General features: G+C 41.5%; 1 protein-coding gene across 1 annotated transcript in view; it reads left to right on the top strand.

The window, feature by feature from the left end:
- ITGAE (integrin subunit alpha E) overlaps positions 1–15,000 on the top strand; it is a 135,461-nt gene that overhangs the window by 53,239 nt on the left and 67,222 nt on the right. The window contains exons 7-13 of the mRNA XM_069761094.1: positions 1,609–1,704; positions 2,986–3,101; positions 3,210–3,364; positions 5,314–5,467; positions 6,398–6,545; positions 7,851–7,918; positions 8,418–8,559. Coding sequence (XP_069617195.1) covers positions 1,609–1,704; positions 2,986–3,101; positions 3,210–3,364; positions 5,314–5,467; positions 6,398–6,545; positions 7,851–7,918; positions 8,418–8,559 — 879 coding nt within the window. The remainder of the gene's footprint in view (positions 1–1,608; positions 1,705–2,985; positions 3,102–3,209; positions 3,365–5,313; positions 5,468–6,397; positions 6,546–7,850; positions 7,919–8,417; positions 8,560–15,000) is intronic.

Below are 15,000 nucleotides of genomic sequence, written 5' to 3'. Positions count from 1 at the left end.
CAAAGCAAAAGGTGGCTACTTTGAAGAACCTAGAATATAAAACATATTTTTAGTTGTTTCACACTTTTTTGTTAAGTATATAATTCCACATGTGTTAATTCATAGTTTAGCTGCCTTCAGTGTGAATGTACAATCTTCATAGTCATGAAAATACAGAAACAACTTTAAATGAGAAGGTGTGTCCAAACTTTTTCGTCTGTACTGTATATATATATATATATATATATATATATATACATACAGTATATATATATATATATATATATATATATATATATATATATATATATATACACATTTTTATAGTGAAACTTTACATTAGCCACAATGTATTAGGGTCTGTATTCCAGTTGAGAGCTAACGTTCTGCTGGTTGTTCAATGTGATTTCAACTGGTACCCACAGTGGAGATGGAAAAATGTTACTTCCTTGGTTAAATTCACTTTGAGAACTTTATTCAAGCACTAAAATACCCTTTGTAAAGGGTTGCAAAAAAAGAAAAATTTTATGCCAGCTCACCAATTCAAATAGTCCAGTCTGCACGGAAATCACAATCTGAACTTTCATGTAGCAATTGAACAAAAGTAGAAAAAATATATTACCAGCTCCTGGTAAAATCTCTTTACATTTTTTGACAAAGAACGATTGCACACATCGAAACGCTTTTCTTTTGCACTTCTATCTTGTAGTAAATACATTTTATAATATTATCATGGAATAACAATTTAAAGGAATTTTACCAGGAGCTAGAAATATAGTTCTACTTTTCTCCCTTTGTAAAGGGTGACTTACACGTTAATGGTAGTATGCCTGTGATATTCCTGGTGATCTTAGTAATACACAAAATTGCTGGTGTTTTAGATTGATAAAGTGATCATTGGTTATACCAGGTATGCACTTTGGCTTCTTTTGAAGTGATGAGAGCTGAGTTGCAGTACTAAGAACAGACACTACACTATACATAGCTGTGGTATTCGATCTCTGTACACTGCATACTTCTGACAGCCTGGACCTGGTAACATTTGTTTGGTGGGTGCGTCAGCTGCCAGAACCCCACTCATTTTGAAGCCCTTTCCTATAGCTTGTCATGAATATCTTAGTTCTAAACAAAACCCTTTAATGAGACACACTCATCAGTTTGAACATGTTAAACTGGCCATTTCATGGAATAGTGGCTGCATGTCATAGTGGCTAATCAATTCATCTCTTTGTTACAAAGATATTAGCTTGTTAAATTTAGGTTATAATTTATGTTAAGTCCAAGGTAACATTACCAGAGTTTCTTTTCTGGGGGCGTGTACTTCTTCCCCTGTATGAGGTTGACCAACCATAGCAACATACTAAGAAAAAAGAGAACACACCCCCATAAAAGCACAGTGTGAGACATGGAAAGAAAGACAGCCCTCTGCTCTCTCCTCACTGATCTCAATGGAGAGCTGTGTGTGATTACAAAGTTGTGTTTTGACATGCACAGAGGCATAATAAAATTTGGTTCTGTGGGGTACTATTGGACTTTCATATGCCTTCGATTTCAAATTTACATTATACAAAGTGACTTCTCATAAAAATTCACACTAACAAGTCTTATTGCTCTTTATTTTTGGTTTAGATTTAACAGATGGTTTTCAGGAATCAGAGAAAGGCAAAAAACCTGAAACAAACACTCATAACAATAATAACGCTTATGACATTGATGAAGAAGGTGGTAGGTATTTTGATCAATGATCTGTTTATTAACTATCATGACATTTTTCTTTCTTCATACTGTCTCCTTATACATTTCCCCACCCTCTTTATACAGTGTCCTAACACTTTCCGCTTCTCCCCATACTATCTCCTCACACATTTCTCCCCTGCTGAAACTGGACCCTCACAAGATTCTCCCCACCATTAAAACTCCAGGTTATTCAACTTCATGCGAGCGCTTACTTTGCCAGCCACCTCTGTGGCGCATGAATTAATTCAGCAGCGTGATCACCTGACCTGATCACGCTGCTGACTACGCCCTGACTTGGAGATGCCAGTGGTCATGGTTGCAAGTGTACTCACGCCTGAAAGATAATGGTACAATTGAGTGCAGGGATACGGCATTTAACATGTTCTCGGAGTTTGATAACCTGCTCGGAGAATAACCAAATCCCACTCTGGGTGACATCTTGGACCACCACATAGTCAGTGAATCACTATTTCGTAAGATCACTGGTGGTCCATATTTTTTGTTTGTCCCCAACACAACTAACAAAAAAATAAGTCCATTGGTCACTAGAATGGAATGGACTTTATTTTTGCAAATAATGCAGACATAGTGCGGCTGCTTGTCAGGGATCTGGAATAAAAACCCCCACAACCAGTTGACATCTGTAGAGGAAGAGGTGGCCATTCTTTGGCCACTGTAGAAAAAATGTATTTTTCCATAATAGTGCTCATTTAAATAAATAGTCAATCATTTACTACATGACTGAGACAAGTATCCTAAGATTACTAAAAGGGATCAAGAGTAACAGCAGCCCTCTTAAGAGTGTTCTCCAACTCCAGTCCTCAAGAGCCACCAACAGGTCATGTTTTCAGGATTTCCTTAGTATTGCACAGGTGATGGAATTATTGGCTGTGCAGGTGATGCAATTATCACCTGTGCAATTCTAAGGAAATCCTGAAAACATGACCTGTTGGTGGCTCTTGAGGACCAGAGTTGGGGAACACTGCGTCTATGACATCCATATAATACAATAGAGGATGTGGACACTAGTTGATTTTAAGGATTATCTCACTATGACAATCCCTTCTTGAAATTTAGGCTATCCAGGAAACCCAGATTATCAGAGTTATAACGTATTTCTTTGCTTTATTCTTTAAATGTGTTTATTTCGTTGACTCTTATACTGATCAAATGAACAGAAACTTTTTCAAACTTTTTGTGTATTTGTTATTCTTGTGTATTTATTACAACACATCTAAGGTAACCACAATTCTTTTAAAACTCTGATAGGAACGGAAATTGCCATAGTATTAGATGGATCTGGAAGCATAAAGAGCGATGATTTCCAGAAAGCAAGGGATTTTATATCAAACCTGACCACTAAAATATGGGAAAATTGTTTTGAGGTTAGTAAGACCAAGCATTTGTTCAAGTGAAAAAAGCATCTAAAAGGAACAATATCTCAATAAATTACATTTTATCATTTCGTTTTTACCTTTTCTTTGTTCTTTCAGTGTGAGTTTGCTGTGGTGCAGTACGGTGATGTAATACAAACAGAATTTGACCTCCAGGACAGTCGCCAAGGCAGTCTCTCCATTCAAGAGAAGATTCAAAACATTACGCAAGTTGGAGAAGTTACAAAAACGGCATCTGCCCTTCTCCATGTTCTGTGAGTAAATATTCATATAACGTTGCAGATATATTCTGTCGGCACTGACTTTACGAATGCATTGACTGTCGACTGACGAAAGGCAACATACCAGGAACATTATTCCCCAAAATTCTGATACAGTAGTGTTTCTTTGGAGGAGTTGCTGGATGTTTAAATGTTCTCCTTTTTTATAAATGTTTACATATGGGTTGTGCCAGTCCTCAAGGAACCTGCAATCAGAAACTACAATCATACGTTTCGTTACCTGGACCTCTGTCCACTTTTTCTCTCTTATAGTCCCGCTCTGATTCCATCTTAGGGTATGTGTCCACGTTCAGGATTGAATCAGGATTTGGTCAGGATTTTTCATCAGTATTTGTAGCCAAAACCAGGAGTGGAACAATTAGAGGAAAGTATAATAGAAACATATGCACCACTTCTGCATTTATCACCCACTCCTGGTTTTGGCTTACAAATACTGATGGAAAATCCTGATGCAATCCTGAACGTGGACACATACCCTTAGAGACGTTCCATAGCACAATTTAATATATGAAGCTTTGTAAAATATGTTCACAAAAAATCTGATTCTTTCTCCATTTATGAGCTTTCTCTTCCTCTTCCTCCTGAACTCATAATTTGCTAAAAAAAAACTCCAAAAAAATAAATGTTGTGTCAGTTCACAAAAAATCAGATTATTTCTCCATTTCTTCCACTACCTCCTGAACTCATCATTTGCTTAAAAAAAGCAAAATTATATTTTTTCTCCATTTATGAGCTTTCTCTTCTTCTTCCACTACCTCCTGAACTCATCATTTACTCTAAAACACAGCAAAACAAAAATCAATTTTGGTATCAAATTGCAGCTCCATATTAAAGTAAATGGAGAAGGGGTTAGGAATGGATCACAGTGATAAGTTGAGTGAAAGAGAATGTTGACGTTTTCTAAAAGGTGTTTTTTTTCACCCCAGAGCTGGATTTACAGTTACATTGCTCAGTACTGCTATATAATGTCCACTAGGCAACTGCTTCTGAACATCTGCTGTAAAAATAGAGAAGAGCAGGAATGCATTACGTCTGTGTGCGCAAATGTATTTTAAGAAGTCACTGTCAGAGGAGGAGCCACAATGGACATTACGATTCTAATAAAAATCAAAATAATACGCTCAATGGAGAGTTAACTGAGTTAAAGGGAACCTGTCACCCCCAAAATCGATGGTGAGGTAAGCTCACCGTCATCAGGGGCTTGTCTACAGCATTCTGTAATGCTGGAGATAAGCCGCCGATGTAATCCGAAAGAGGAGAAAAAGAGGTTAGATTATACTCACCCAAGGCGGTCCCGGTACGATGGGTGTCTCAGGTCCAGAACAGCGCCTCCCATCTTCATTCCATGATGTCCTCTTCTGGTCTTCACGCCACGGCTCCGGCGCAGGCGTACTTTGTCTGCCCTGTTGAGGGCAGAGCAAAGTACTGCAGTGCGCAGGCGCCGGAAAGGTAAGAGAGGCCTGGCGCCTGCGCACTGCAGTACTTTGCTCTGCCCTCAACAGGGCAGACAAAGTACGCCTGCGCCGGAGCGTGAAGACCAGAAGAGGACGTCATGGAATGAAGATAGGAGGCGCCGGAGCGGACCTGAGACACCCATTTGATCGGACCACAGCGGGACCGCCCCTGGGTGAGTATAATCTAACCTCTTTTTCTCCTCTTTCAGGTTACATCGGGGGCTTATCTACAGCATTACAGAATGCTGTAGATAAGCCCCTGATGACGGTGACCTTACCTCACCATCGATTTTGGGGGTGACAGGTTCCCTTTAAATCGCCAGCCCTACTGCTGCCTGCTGCTTATTACATTCAGTTTCCGGTCTTTTGGCTGCTCCTATTAGATGACCAATTTTCCCAGGTCTGACACAACATTTTGAAATTTCTTTTGCAGTATAATTATTGGTAAATTCTTTTTTTATAATACAGAAACAATATTTTCAATGAAAGTCGTGGATCTAGAGAAAGTGCCAGTAAAATTATCTTGGTAATAACTGATGGAGATATATTTTATGATCCTGTGAATCTCACAACTGTCATAAATTCCCCAAAGATGAAGACCATTGAAAGATTTTCCATTGGGGTAAGTTCACACTGTAAATCATTTTCTTTAGTTTTACTTAGTTATTCTGAGTCAGATCTGACTTTTATATTTTGATTTACATGTCGCTATTTATATTAAAGGGAATCTGTCAGTAAGTTTTGCTATGTACTCTGAGAACAGCACGATGTAGGGACTGAGACTTTGATTCCTGTGATGTGTCATTTGCTGGTCTGTATGCTGTAATTTTGACACAATCACTGTTCTCTCAGCTGAAGATCTAGCAGTGCTCAAAATGCTGAGACCTGTATAACCCCTCCCACACCTCTGATTGGCAGCTTTCTCTGTACACTGTGCAGAAGACTACTAATTAGTGCTGGGGGCGGGTTAAATATAGCAGTTGACTAGGAGGCATGAGATACCTAGTCGTGTAGTAATAATACTCTTCTGATAAAACACAGATTTTATGGAAACAGCAATACACAGCCTAGTAAGTGACACATCACTGGAATCAGGCTCTCAGCCCTTATATCATGCTGCTCTCAAGTTACAAAGCAAAACCATGCTGACAGATTCCTTATACGGACTGATCCTGACATTTTGAAGTTTTTTCCTTGGTCATTGAGCCTTAGCAAAGTATAATACTTTCTGCTCACTTTTCAGCAGTCATCACAATATCACTGTGTAGGCAGCATTACAATAGTAGGTAACTCCCACATACAGATCCCGGACCAATATGGTGCTTTAAAATAAATAATAATTAATGCAGGATCATACAATTTGCAGTAGGCGAGAGGACAGCTCAACCGCTACCTCCACAATGATCTATGCACCATTCCTAGAACACTCTCCCATGGAAATCAACAAGTCAATGAGACATCAGTTTCCTACATTGCATTTTCGGCTCTCGCTTTTAAAATACAGAAATCCAAAATAATAACATTAAATAATCTATGGTGTTGCTTATCACAGGTTGGTGATGCATTTAACAAAACAAAGGCCTATAATGAGCTAAAACTTATCGCTTCTGACGAAAAGGACCACGTCATAAGAGTAGAAGACTACTCCAAACTGGATGGGCTGATTTCCTCCCTGCAGCAGAAGATGGCCAGAGTTGAAGGTAAAGTTAGAAATTTAAAAATTATGTTGGTTAAACGAACAGTGTCTTCTAGGGAAGAGAGCCATGATGGATGCATCTGTGATTCTGTAGACGGCTTTTAAAATGGGCTGTGAATAGTGGACAACATGGCCCGATGACAAATTAATTGCCATCCTAAATGCCTATCTATTTATTGCCATAATCAATTCTATTTTGTATATACTTTCATTAAAAATTCCCTACCATTCCTTAACCACACTATTTAACTTCTATTCTATTTTTTTTACAACTTCCTTTTTGATGATGCTTCATTTGAGAATTCCAGAGCAATCTGGGATACCCAAACCAAGTGTCATCAGGCCACAGCCCCTGCCCCTCCCTGAAACCAAGCGTCATCAGTGACCTTCATTTTAGGGGCTGGACTAATTCCTCCTTTTGTGCACAATGACAGTGCGCTCTCTCTCCGGCTCAGATCAGTAGTAAAAAGATGGCAACATGGCGCACTGTGATGCCACTTGCAGGGGCGGCACTGGTCTCTGCTAGCAGGGTATTTGTCTTACAATGCACACTGGCATGCATTCTCAAACTAATCGTCATCAAAAAGGAACTTGTAAATAAAAAGCAGTTAGTGTCGTTAAGCTATGATGGGGAATATTTAATTAAAGTATATTAAAACATAGATTAGATTGTGGCAATAAATGGAATGGGATTTAGGATGAAAATTAATTTGAAGTTCAGACCACACCTTTAAAGGGGTTGTCCACTGCTAGGACAACCCCCTTCTTGAACTAAATGCTTAGCTCCTAAAAAATAAAAAAGCTTATACTCACTTCCTGTGCCCACGCCATTCCAGCTGTGTCAGCGCTCGCGGTCCTGTGTCAGCACTCAGCACTCACGGTGGAATGACACCTGGTGCCTGGCGCCTAATCAACGCTGGAGTCACTGTCTCCACCTCCTGTCGAATTGAGCATGAAGAGAAAGTCCGCGATCAGCTGTAGCACAGAGACTTCATCTTTGTTTTCAATTTGTCTGCGGGTGGGGACAGTGATGCATACATGATTGGTCACTGGGCAACACGTGTCATTCCACTACATTACAGTCCTGGGCCGCGAGTGCAGACACTGCATGAGCAGCGCAAGCACCAGAGGTGAGTATAGGCTTTATTATTTTATAGGGGCTAAACATTTAATTCAAGAAGGGGTTGCCCTAGTAGTGGATAACCCCTTTAAGCCATATTGTGCATCCACAAGTTCACAATCCTCTTACTGTCCACTTATATCCTCCAATTGTAATTCTATGCAAGGGTAAAACAATGCTTTTTTGCAGGTACTAAAGGTGATTCATTAGAATTTGACTTGGCTGAAGTTGGATTTTCGGCTCATTTAAAGGATAAGGTATGCGATTGAAGCACCTACAGCATCCTATGAAAAAGTGTATAGCTGCAAATGGCATTAAGGCAGAAAGAAGAGCAGGCTAGCAAACCCTAATGGGCATACTGACAAACAGTGTGGTGTCAGTGCCGCATCCCTCCACCCCGACGCACGTTTCATCCACACTTCTTCAGGGGGAGTCCGGCTGTAAAGCATAAAGAGTCGGACATGCTCCTTGCCATGCTCCTTGCTCCATGCTCCTTGCCAAGTAACCAGCCACTCTGACACTGCAGGTTGACCAGCGATCTAGGAACAGACCAGTAAACTATAAGATTCAAAATCCTTCTATTATAGACAATAGAATGGATTTTTAATACCAGAAGGTAGCAAAATTGCTCGTTTTACAAGTACTTGGTAAGTTTACCCTTTTACTTGAAGCAACTCCATTTAGTTGAGACAACCTGATTAATTAAAGATGTATATTTTCAAACAATCTGATATAACTTCCATGTTATCTGTGCAGAATACGTTGGTACTTGGAGCAGTTGGTGCCTTTGATTGGTCGGGGGGTTTGATGGTGTATTTCACAGATTCAAAGCCACATAAAGTCCGATTTCTGAATGAGTCTTTTGATTTAAGCAAAAAAGTAGACTACAGCTACTTGGGTAAGTACTAACAAGTAATATGTTTTTTTTAACTTAGATTATACCACGAGAACAACTTATATTGGGAAACAGAAATCATATTTGAACTGGAAAAAAAAAAATCGAGTAGCCATATTTTTCTTGCAATTGCACAACATTTGGTGAAGTATGGTAATTATGTTTTGTCCTGCCACTTCACAGAGATGACATTCAGAACCCAATGATTATTGGGGATAAAATATTTTTGTGAACTGTTTGGTTAAATATAACACTCTGACACTCCAAGGTATGCATTCTTGGTGGAGCGAGAGGTATACCTAGTAGAGGATTTTTTAGGGTGCCAGTCAGAGGGGGAGCACAAATATTTTTCTTTATGCCCCTTCACATGTCCGTTTTCACATGTACTGGAGTGACGTACCCACTCACAGTCATTATAATCTATGGGGCTGTGCACATGTCCATGACTTTACATGGGCCGTGTGTCTGTGTGACCCACACAGACATGTCTGTTTTTTTCCAGTAGCACAAATGACAATACATAACACACACAGATGACATACGTATGACATCCGTGTGTCACATACTGGAATGGAATGCAGAATGAAATATGGTCCCCCCATTTTAGGTAACCAGCAAAGGTAAGGCAGACAGCTGTGAGCTGATATTAGCAAGCTGGAAAGGTCCATCGTAGTCCAGAGAATCCAAAGTAGTCCACAAATGGAAACCTGACAAACATGAAAGAAAGAAATAGAAACAAGACACTGTCCCTCGTTTGGAGCCTCAGAACAAGGTTCCATAGGCTTTGGACAATGGATTCATGGAACATCGTGGGAAACGCTGGATTACATTAGACCTGCATGGGAACTTTCTTATAATAAATTGACAAACAAGTGACAGTGTCTTGTTTTTATTTCTCTCTTTTTATGTATTTCAGGTTTCCATTTGTGGACTATGTCGAACCTGCGTGTTTTTTTTTTTCAATGAATTAGTGAAGCTGGGGAAGTGTCAGGGAATGTTTTTTTAAATAAGGTATTTTTGTGTGTGTTTTTTCTTCTTTTTAGTGCTAGATTAGACACCTATTACTTCATTACACAAGGCTTGATGCCAGCTGTGTTTTTGGACAAATCAACCCCAACTACCATTTTCTCCTTCGCCTCATTGGGGGACACAGACCATGGGTGTATGCTGCTGCCACTAGGAGGCTGACACTAAGGCTAAGTGCACACGTTGCAGAATTGTCGCAGAAATTTCCGCGGCAATTCTGCGCCTCCTGCCGCGGGTATATCGCATGCGGAATTGGCATGCATATTCCCGCAGAAAACTAGCGTTTTGCAAGCATAATTAGCTTGCAGAATGCTAGCGTTTCTCCAAGCGATCTGTAGCATCGCTTGGAAAACTGATTGACAGGTCAGTCACACTTGTCAAACAGTGTTTGACAAGTGTGACCAACTTTTTACTATTGATGCAGCCTATGCCGCATCAATAGTAAAAGATAGAATGTTAAAAATAATTTAAAAAAAATTAAAAAAATGGTTATACTCACCTACCGCAAACAGCTGATCTCAGCGGCTTCCGTTCCTATAGATGGTGTGTGTGCAGGACCTTCGATGACGTCGCGGTCACGTGACCGCGACGTCATCGCGGTCATGTGACCGCGACATCATCGCAGGTCCTTCACACACCATCTACAGGAACGGAAGCGGCTGCGTGCAGCGTTGAGAAGTAGGAAGACTCCGGGGGCCATCGAAGGTGAGTATATCACGATTTTTTAATTTTAATTCTTTTTTCAACAATGATATGGTGCCCAGTCCGTGGAGGAGAGTCTCCTCTCCTCCAACCTGGGTACCAACCGCACATGATCTGCTTACTTCCCGCATGGTGGGCATAGCCCCATACGGGAAGTAAGCAGATCAATGCATTCCTAGGTGTGCGGAATCCCCGCGATTCCGCAAATTTAATGAACATGCTGCGTTTTTTTCTGGAATGCGAATCCGCTCAGGAAAAAAATGCAGCATATGTACAAAAAAAATGCGGATTGCAGTCTATTAAATAGGATGCTTAATGTGAGCATTTTTTTCGCGGATTTATAGCGTTTTTATAGCGAAAAACCGCGAAAAAAATTTGAAAAATCTGCTATATGTGCACACAGCCTAAGTGATACAAAGAAAGTGATCTCCTCCCCTGCAGTATACACCCTCCTGCTGGCTCTCAGAGAACTAGTTCTGGCTTAGTGTCCGTAGGAGGCACACGGACGGGTCTGCTATTCAGAACCAAGATTCTTTATTTTATTTTTACCTTTTACATTTTTTCATTTTACTTAATACAATGAAGGGGCGACGGATCCTTTCAAGGCTCCGATCTCCCCGAACCATCAACAGTTGAGCACGGAGAGTGTCGCCTCTCCGTATCCTCTCCTGTGACGTGGGATGCCAAGCCTGGGCTGATTTTTAGGGGTGACGGGCCCCTTCAGGGGCACCGATCTCCCCGCACCATCAACAGACGAGCACATGGAGTGTCGCCTCCACGTACCGTCTTCTGCAGCCAGGCCTAATGCCGGATAACTGGCCCTGTCCACCCGGGGGCTGAACTCCGTGGATGTACAGAGGCCCATCTCTTTGGCGTCCGAGCAGCCCCCATTGTACCACCACTGTTAAAGCGGATGGCACAAGGAGGCGGACGGTTCAAAGGGATGATGGATTGAGGATGATCCTGCACACTTCCAGAAGGATGGTAATTCTCCCTCAAGACAAGGTCATGGCCCTTCAACAGGGAGCTTGCGCACTTGATCACTCAGCCCCTCATTTCATTTGATTTGCTAGGAGGGTTCTGAGGAAAAATGGTGACGACAATGGAAGCAGTTTCCTTCGCTCCATTCGTTTTCAGCAAGTCAAACAGACTTCAGACGGTTGTCTCTGAGCTCCTTCTTCATCCAGGGCCTTTCTCCCAGTTCAATGGTTATTAGTAACTACCAATGCCAGTCTTCTTCTCCCGATCATTGCTCTGGAGATCCGAACAGTAGTCCTACAGCAGGTCCACTGCCTTCTGGCGGGTCACCCCATCCGAATTCAATTGGATAATGCCACGGCTGTGCCATATGTCAATCATCTAGCAGGTACCCACGGTCAGGCACCATGGCCGAGGTACCTCACATTCTCTGATGGGCAGAGATCTATCATTCGGTGATCTCGGCAGTACATATCCCAGGAGTAGAACTCTGGACGGCAAACATATTCAGCCGTCAGGGTTCCACCTCAAGTGAGTGGAAACTTCACCCGGAAGTCTTCCATCAGATCTGCCTTCACTGGAGCTCTCCAGTTATAGATCTGATAGTGTCCAGACTGAACGTCATGTACTCGAGTTCGTGGTTCGGCCTTGAGATCCAAGAGCCATTGCACTGCATGCTCTGGTTCTTCCGTGATACCAGCTTCCATAACTCCCCTTCCACTACTTCCGAAAGCCTTTCGGAAGCAGAAAGAGCCCCAGTGATCCTCGGAGATCCGCACTGACCACGTCAGTTTTTTGTTTGCGAGTATCTTTCCGCCTTATTGCAGCAAAACTGCAAGTAGGGACTTTCTTGCAGGGAGTTTTTACACGTAGTTCTTCTCTATCGCATACCGTTAGATCATTGGGACCTTAATGGTCCTAGGAGTCTTACAGTATACTCCTTTTGATCCAGACAGACTTTACTATCAGGGAAGGTCGCCCTTTTTCCTCTGCGATATCCTCATCCTGAAGAGTCTTTGGAACTAGCTGCTCTGTTCTTTCAGACTTTTTTCCCTTATTACCTTCAAGGCAAGGTTGTCCTCAGGCCATTCACATCCCTTGTTACCAAGGTGGTATTGTATTACCACTGTTATGAGGGCATCGTTCTTGCCTCATCTTTTTCGGCACCAGTCCACAAAATGGAATGAGTTCCCCATATTCTGGATGAAGTGAGTGCTCTGAGTAGGTACGTCTTGAGGACGGCATCCTTCCGAAGGTTGGATGATTTATTTGGGCTTCCTGACGGTAAGAGGAAGGCTTCCTGACGTTTACAGGAAGGGTTTAGCCATTTTATTGGCCATGTTAGCCTAGTGGATTCGTTTCACCATCCAGGAGTCCTTCCGTGTTAGATTTCAGCCTATCTTCCTGTCTATCAAGGGTTCTAGGCAGCAGGCATCAGCAAAGCACGCCTGCAAGCTTGCGGATTCGTCCAGTCCGCATGCATTCTTGAAGCACTATAATTCCCAGACTCTGCAGGCCGCGGTGGTGCACTTGTAAGTAGCGGTTACACAGGGCCTGATCTGATGTTATCCCCACCCAGGGACTGCTTTGGGATGTCCCACGGTCTGTGTCCCCAAATGAAGTGAAGGAGAAATAGGGATTTTTGTGTACTCACCATAAAATCCTTTTCTCCGAGCCATTCATTGGGGGACACAGCTCCCACCTGTTATTAGCTTATGCTTGTTTTATAATCTGACATGCTATACTCTCATATATAATATGACATGCTATACGCTCGTATGTTGTTATTGATCTCCTACTGCTTTTGCACTGAACTGGTTAGCTGAGAGCCAGCAGGAGGGTGTATACTGCATGGGAGGAGCTAACTTTCTTTGTATCACTTAGTGTTAGCCTCCTAGTGCCAGCAGCATACACCCACGGTCTGTGTCCCCCAATGAATGGCTTGGAGAAAAGGATTGTATGGTGAGTACACAAAAATCCCTATATCCCGACAGGTAATGCACCAGGGCAGTGGGAAGAGCCGAGACAAAGAGCCACAACTGGCACATCTAATGTGATGTGCCACTTCTGCTGCAGCCGCAGGTTGGTATTTTTAAGCTGGGAAGGGTCCTATAACCAGGAACCTTCCCAGCCTGATAATATCAGCTCTCAACTGTCTGCTTTTACTTTGCTGGTTATAAAAAATGGGGGACCCCAAGTTGTTTTTTTCATTTATTTATTTATTAGGTTAATAGCTATAACATTAGGTCAACATATAAGGCACTAAAGGGTGCTATTTTTTATAATGTGTCCTGGTGTTGTGAAATTAGATATCTATCTATCTATCTATCTATTTATCTATCTAGTAGAAAAAACTTGGAGGCTTCACAACAACTTGCAAAGGTGAAAAAAAATGCTATTTAACAACCCATAATGACAACGTTTCGGTTCAAAATTCAGAATCTTTCTCAACCTTTCTCTTCTATTATGTTGAAGGTTTAGCATTTGCCTGAGAGACATGTTACCCAGATCTATTGCTTGTGCTGCTTTTGTTTTTCTTTTCTATCTATCTATCTATCTATCTATCTATCTATCTATCGTCTTTGCAAAGCTTGCAAACCTTCAACACATAAAGATCATTATTTTCTGCAAGGTATTTTATTCCGGTACGTGTCATATGGACAGCACACGGGTGACGCACACATACACAAGTATATCACATAGACATGCAACACTAATACCACCGGTACTGTTTTTTCCAGCACCAGTATCAGAACGTGTGAAGGAGGCCTTAATCTCACTTTTTTTTAATCAATTTGTTTAATATAAAACTAAGATTGGGGTTGACCGGTACAATAGTAAATCTTTCATGAAATCATTGAGTGTCTGTCAGCAATCGTTCTGACCTTTTAAGGACCATGGATGATGGGGTGTACTTTGAAAGCATTACCTGGAGCACCATGAAATCTAGTCCTGCCTATGATTTAAACAGAGCTTGTCCCACCCCTGCATTAAACAGAGCTTGTCCCACCCCTGCATTGAACAGAGCTTGTCCCACCCATCATTGAACATAGTTTGTCCCACCCATGAATTGGATTAAGCTTGGGTCACCTCTGCTTTTAGATTGTGAGTTTCAGGCCATGGACTATACTTTTTTGACCAACTGCTTTGTAGTTTCCATCTGGAGTTAAACTAGGAAACAGGAAGAAAAAACTGATGGAGGAACTGATTCCACTGTTTTCAATGATAATGTTCTTACCTGTCTAGGGCATCAGTTGTGCTGGACAGGTCTAGGTGCCAACTCCAGGGCTGGATCACAACTCTTTGTATCCATTTTGTCATCAGTTATGAACAGCTAAGGCTCAAAAATGGAGCCTAATGTAGCTGATATACAGTATGTGAACATAGCTTTACTAGGCGGTGAATTATCTTGTTAGCCTGGCCTATCAGGTTTTTATTTTTCTCGGGATTTGTTCTGTCTATTATCTCATTGGGGCTACCAATAGTAATGGAAGCCTAATTCATGAAGAGACATTGAAAGATATCAATTGATAATGTAACTTTAAAAGAGAACCTGTCAACAACTTTTACACACCCAAACCATTTATATGTGTGGCCTTTTTAACGATAAGTCATTCGGTCCCCTTCTGACTTCAAAGTCATCCTTCAGCAATGAGAAATCGTATTTTGAAGTTCAGTATGGCAATGCTCTGGGACGTCACGTGACAATGCACTTACAGCTCATCAGCTTCTACTGCA

Source organism: Ranitomeya imitator, chromosome 3 (genome assembly GCF_032444005.1).
Source record: "Ranitomeya imitator isolate aRanImi1 chromosome 3, aRanImi1.pri, whole genome shotgun sequence".
NCBI classification, from domain to species: domain Eukaryota; kingdom Metazoa; phylum Chordata; class Amphibia; order Anura; family Dendrobatidae; genus Ranitomeya; species Ranitomeya imitator.
This window is presented reverse-complemented; position numbering and strand designations above follow the sequence as displayed.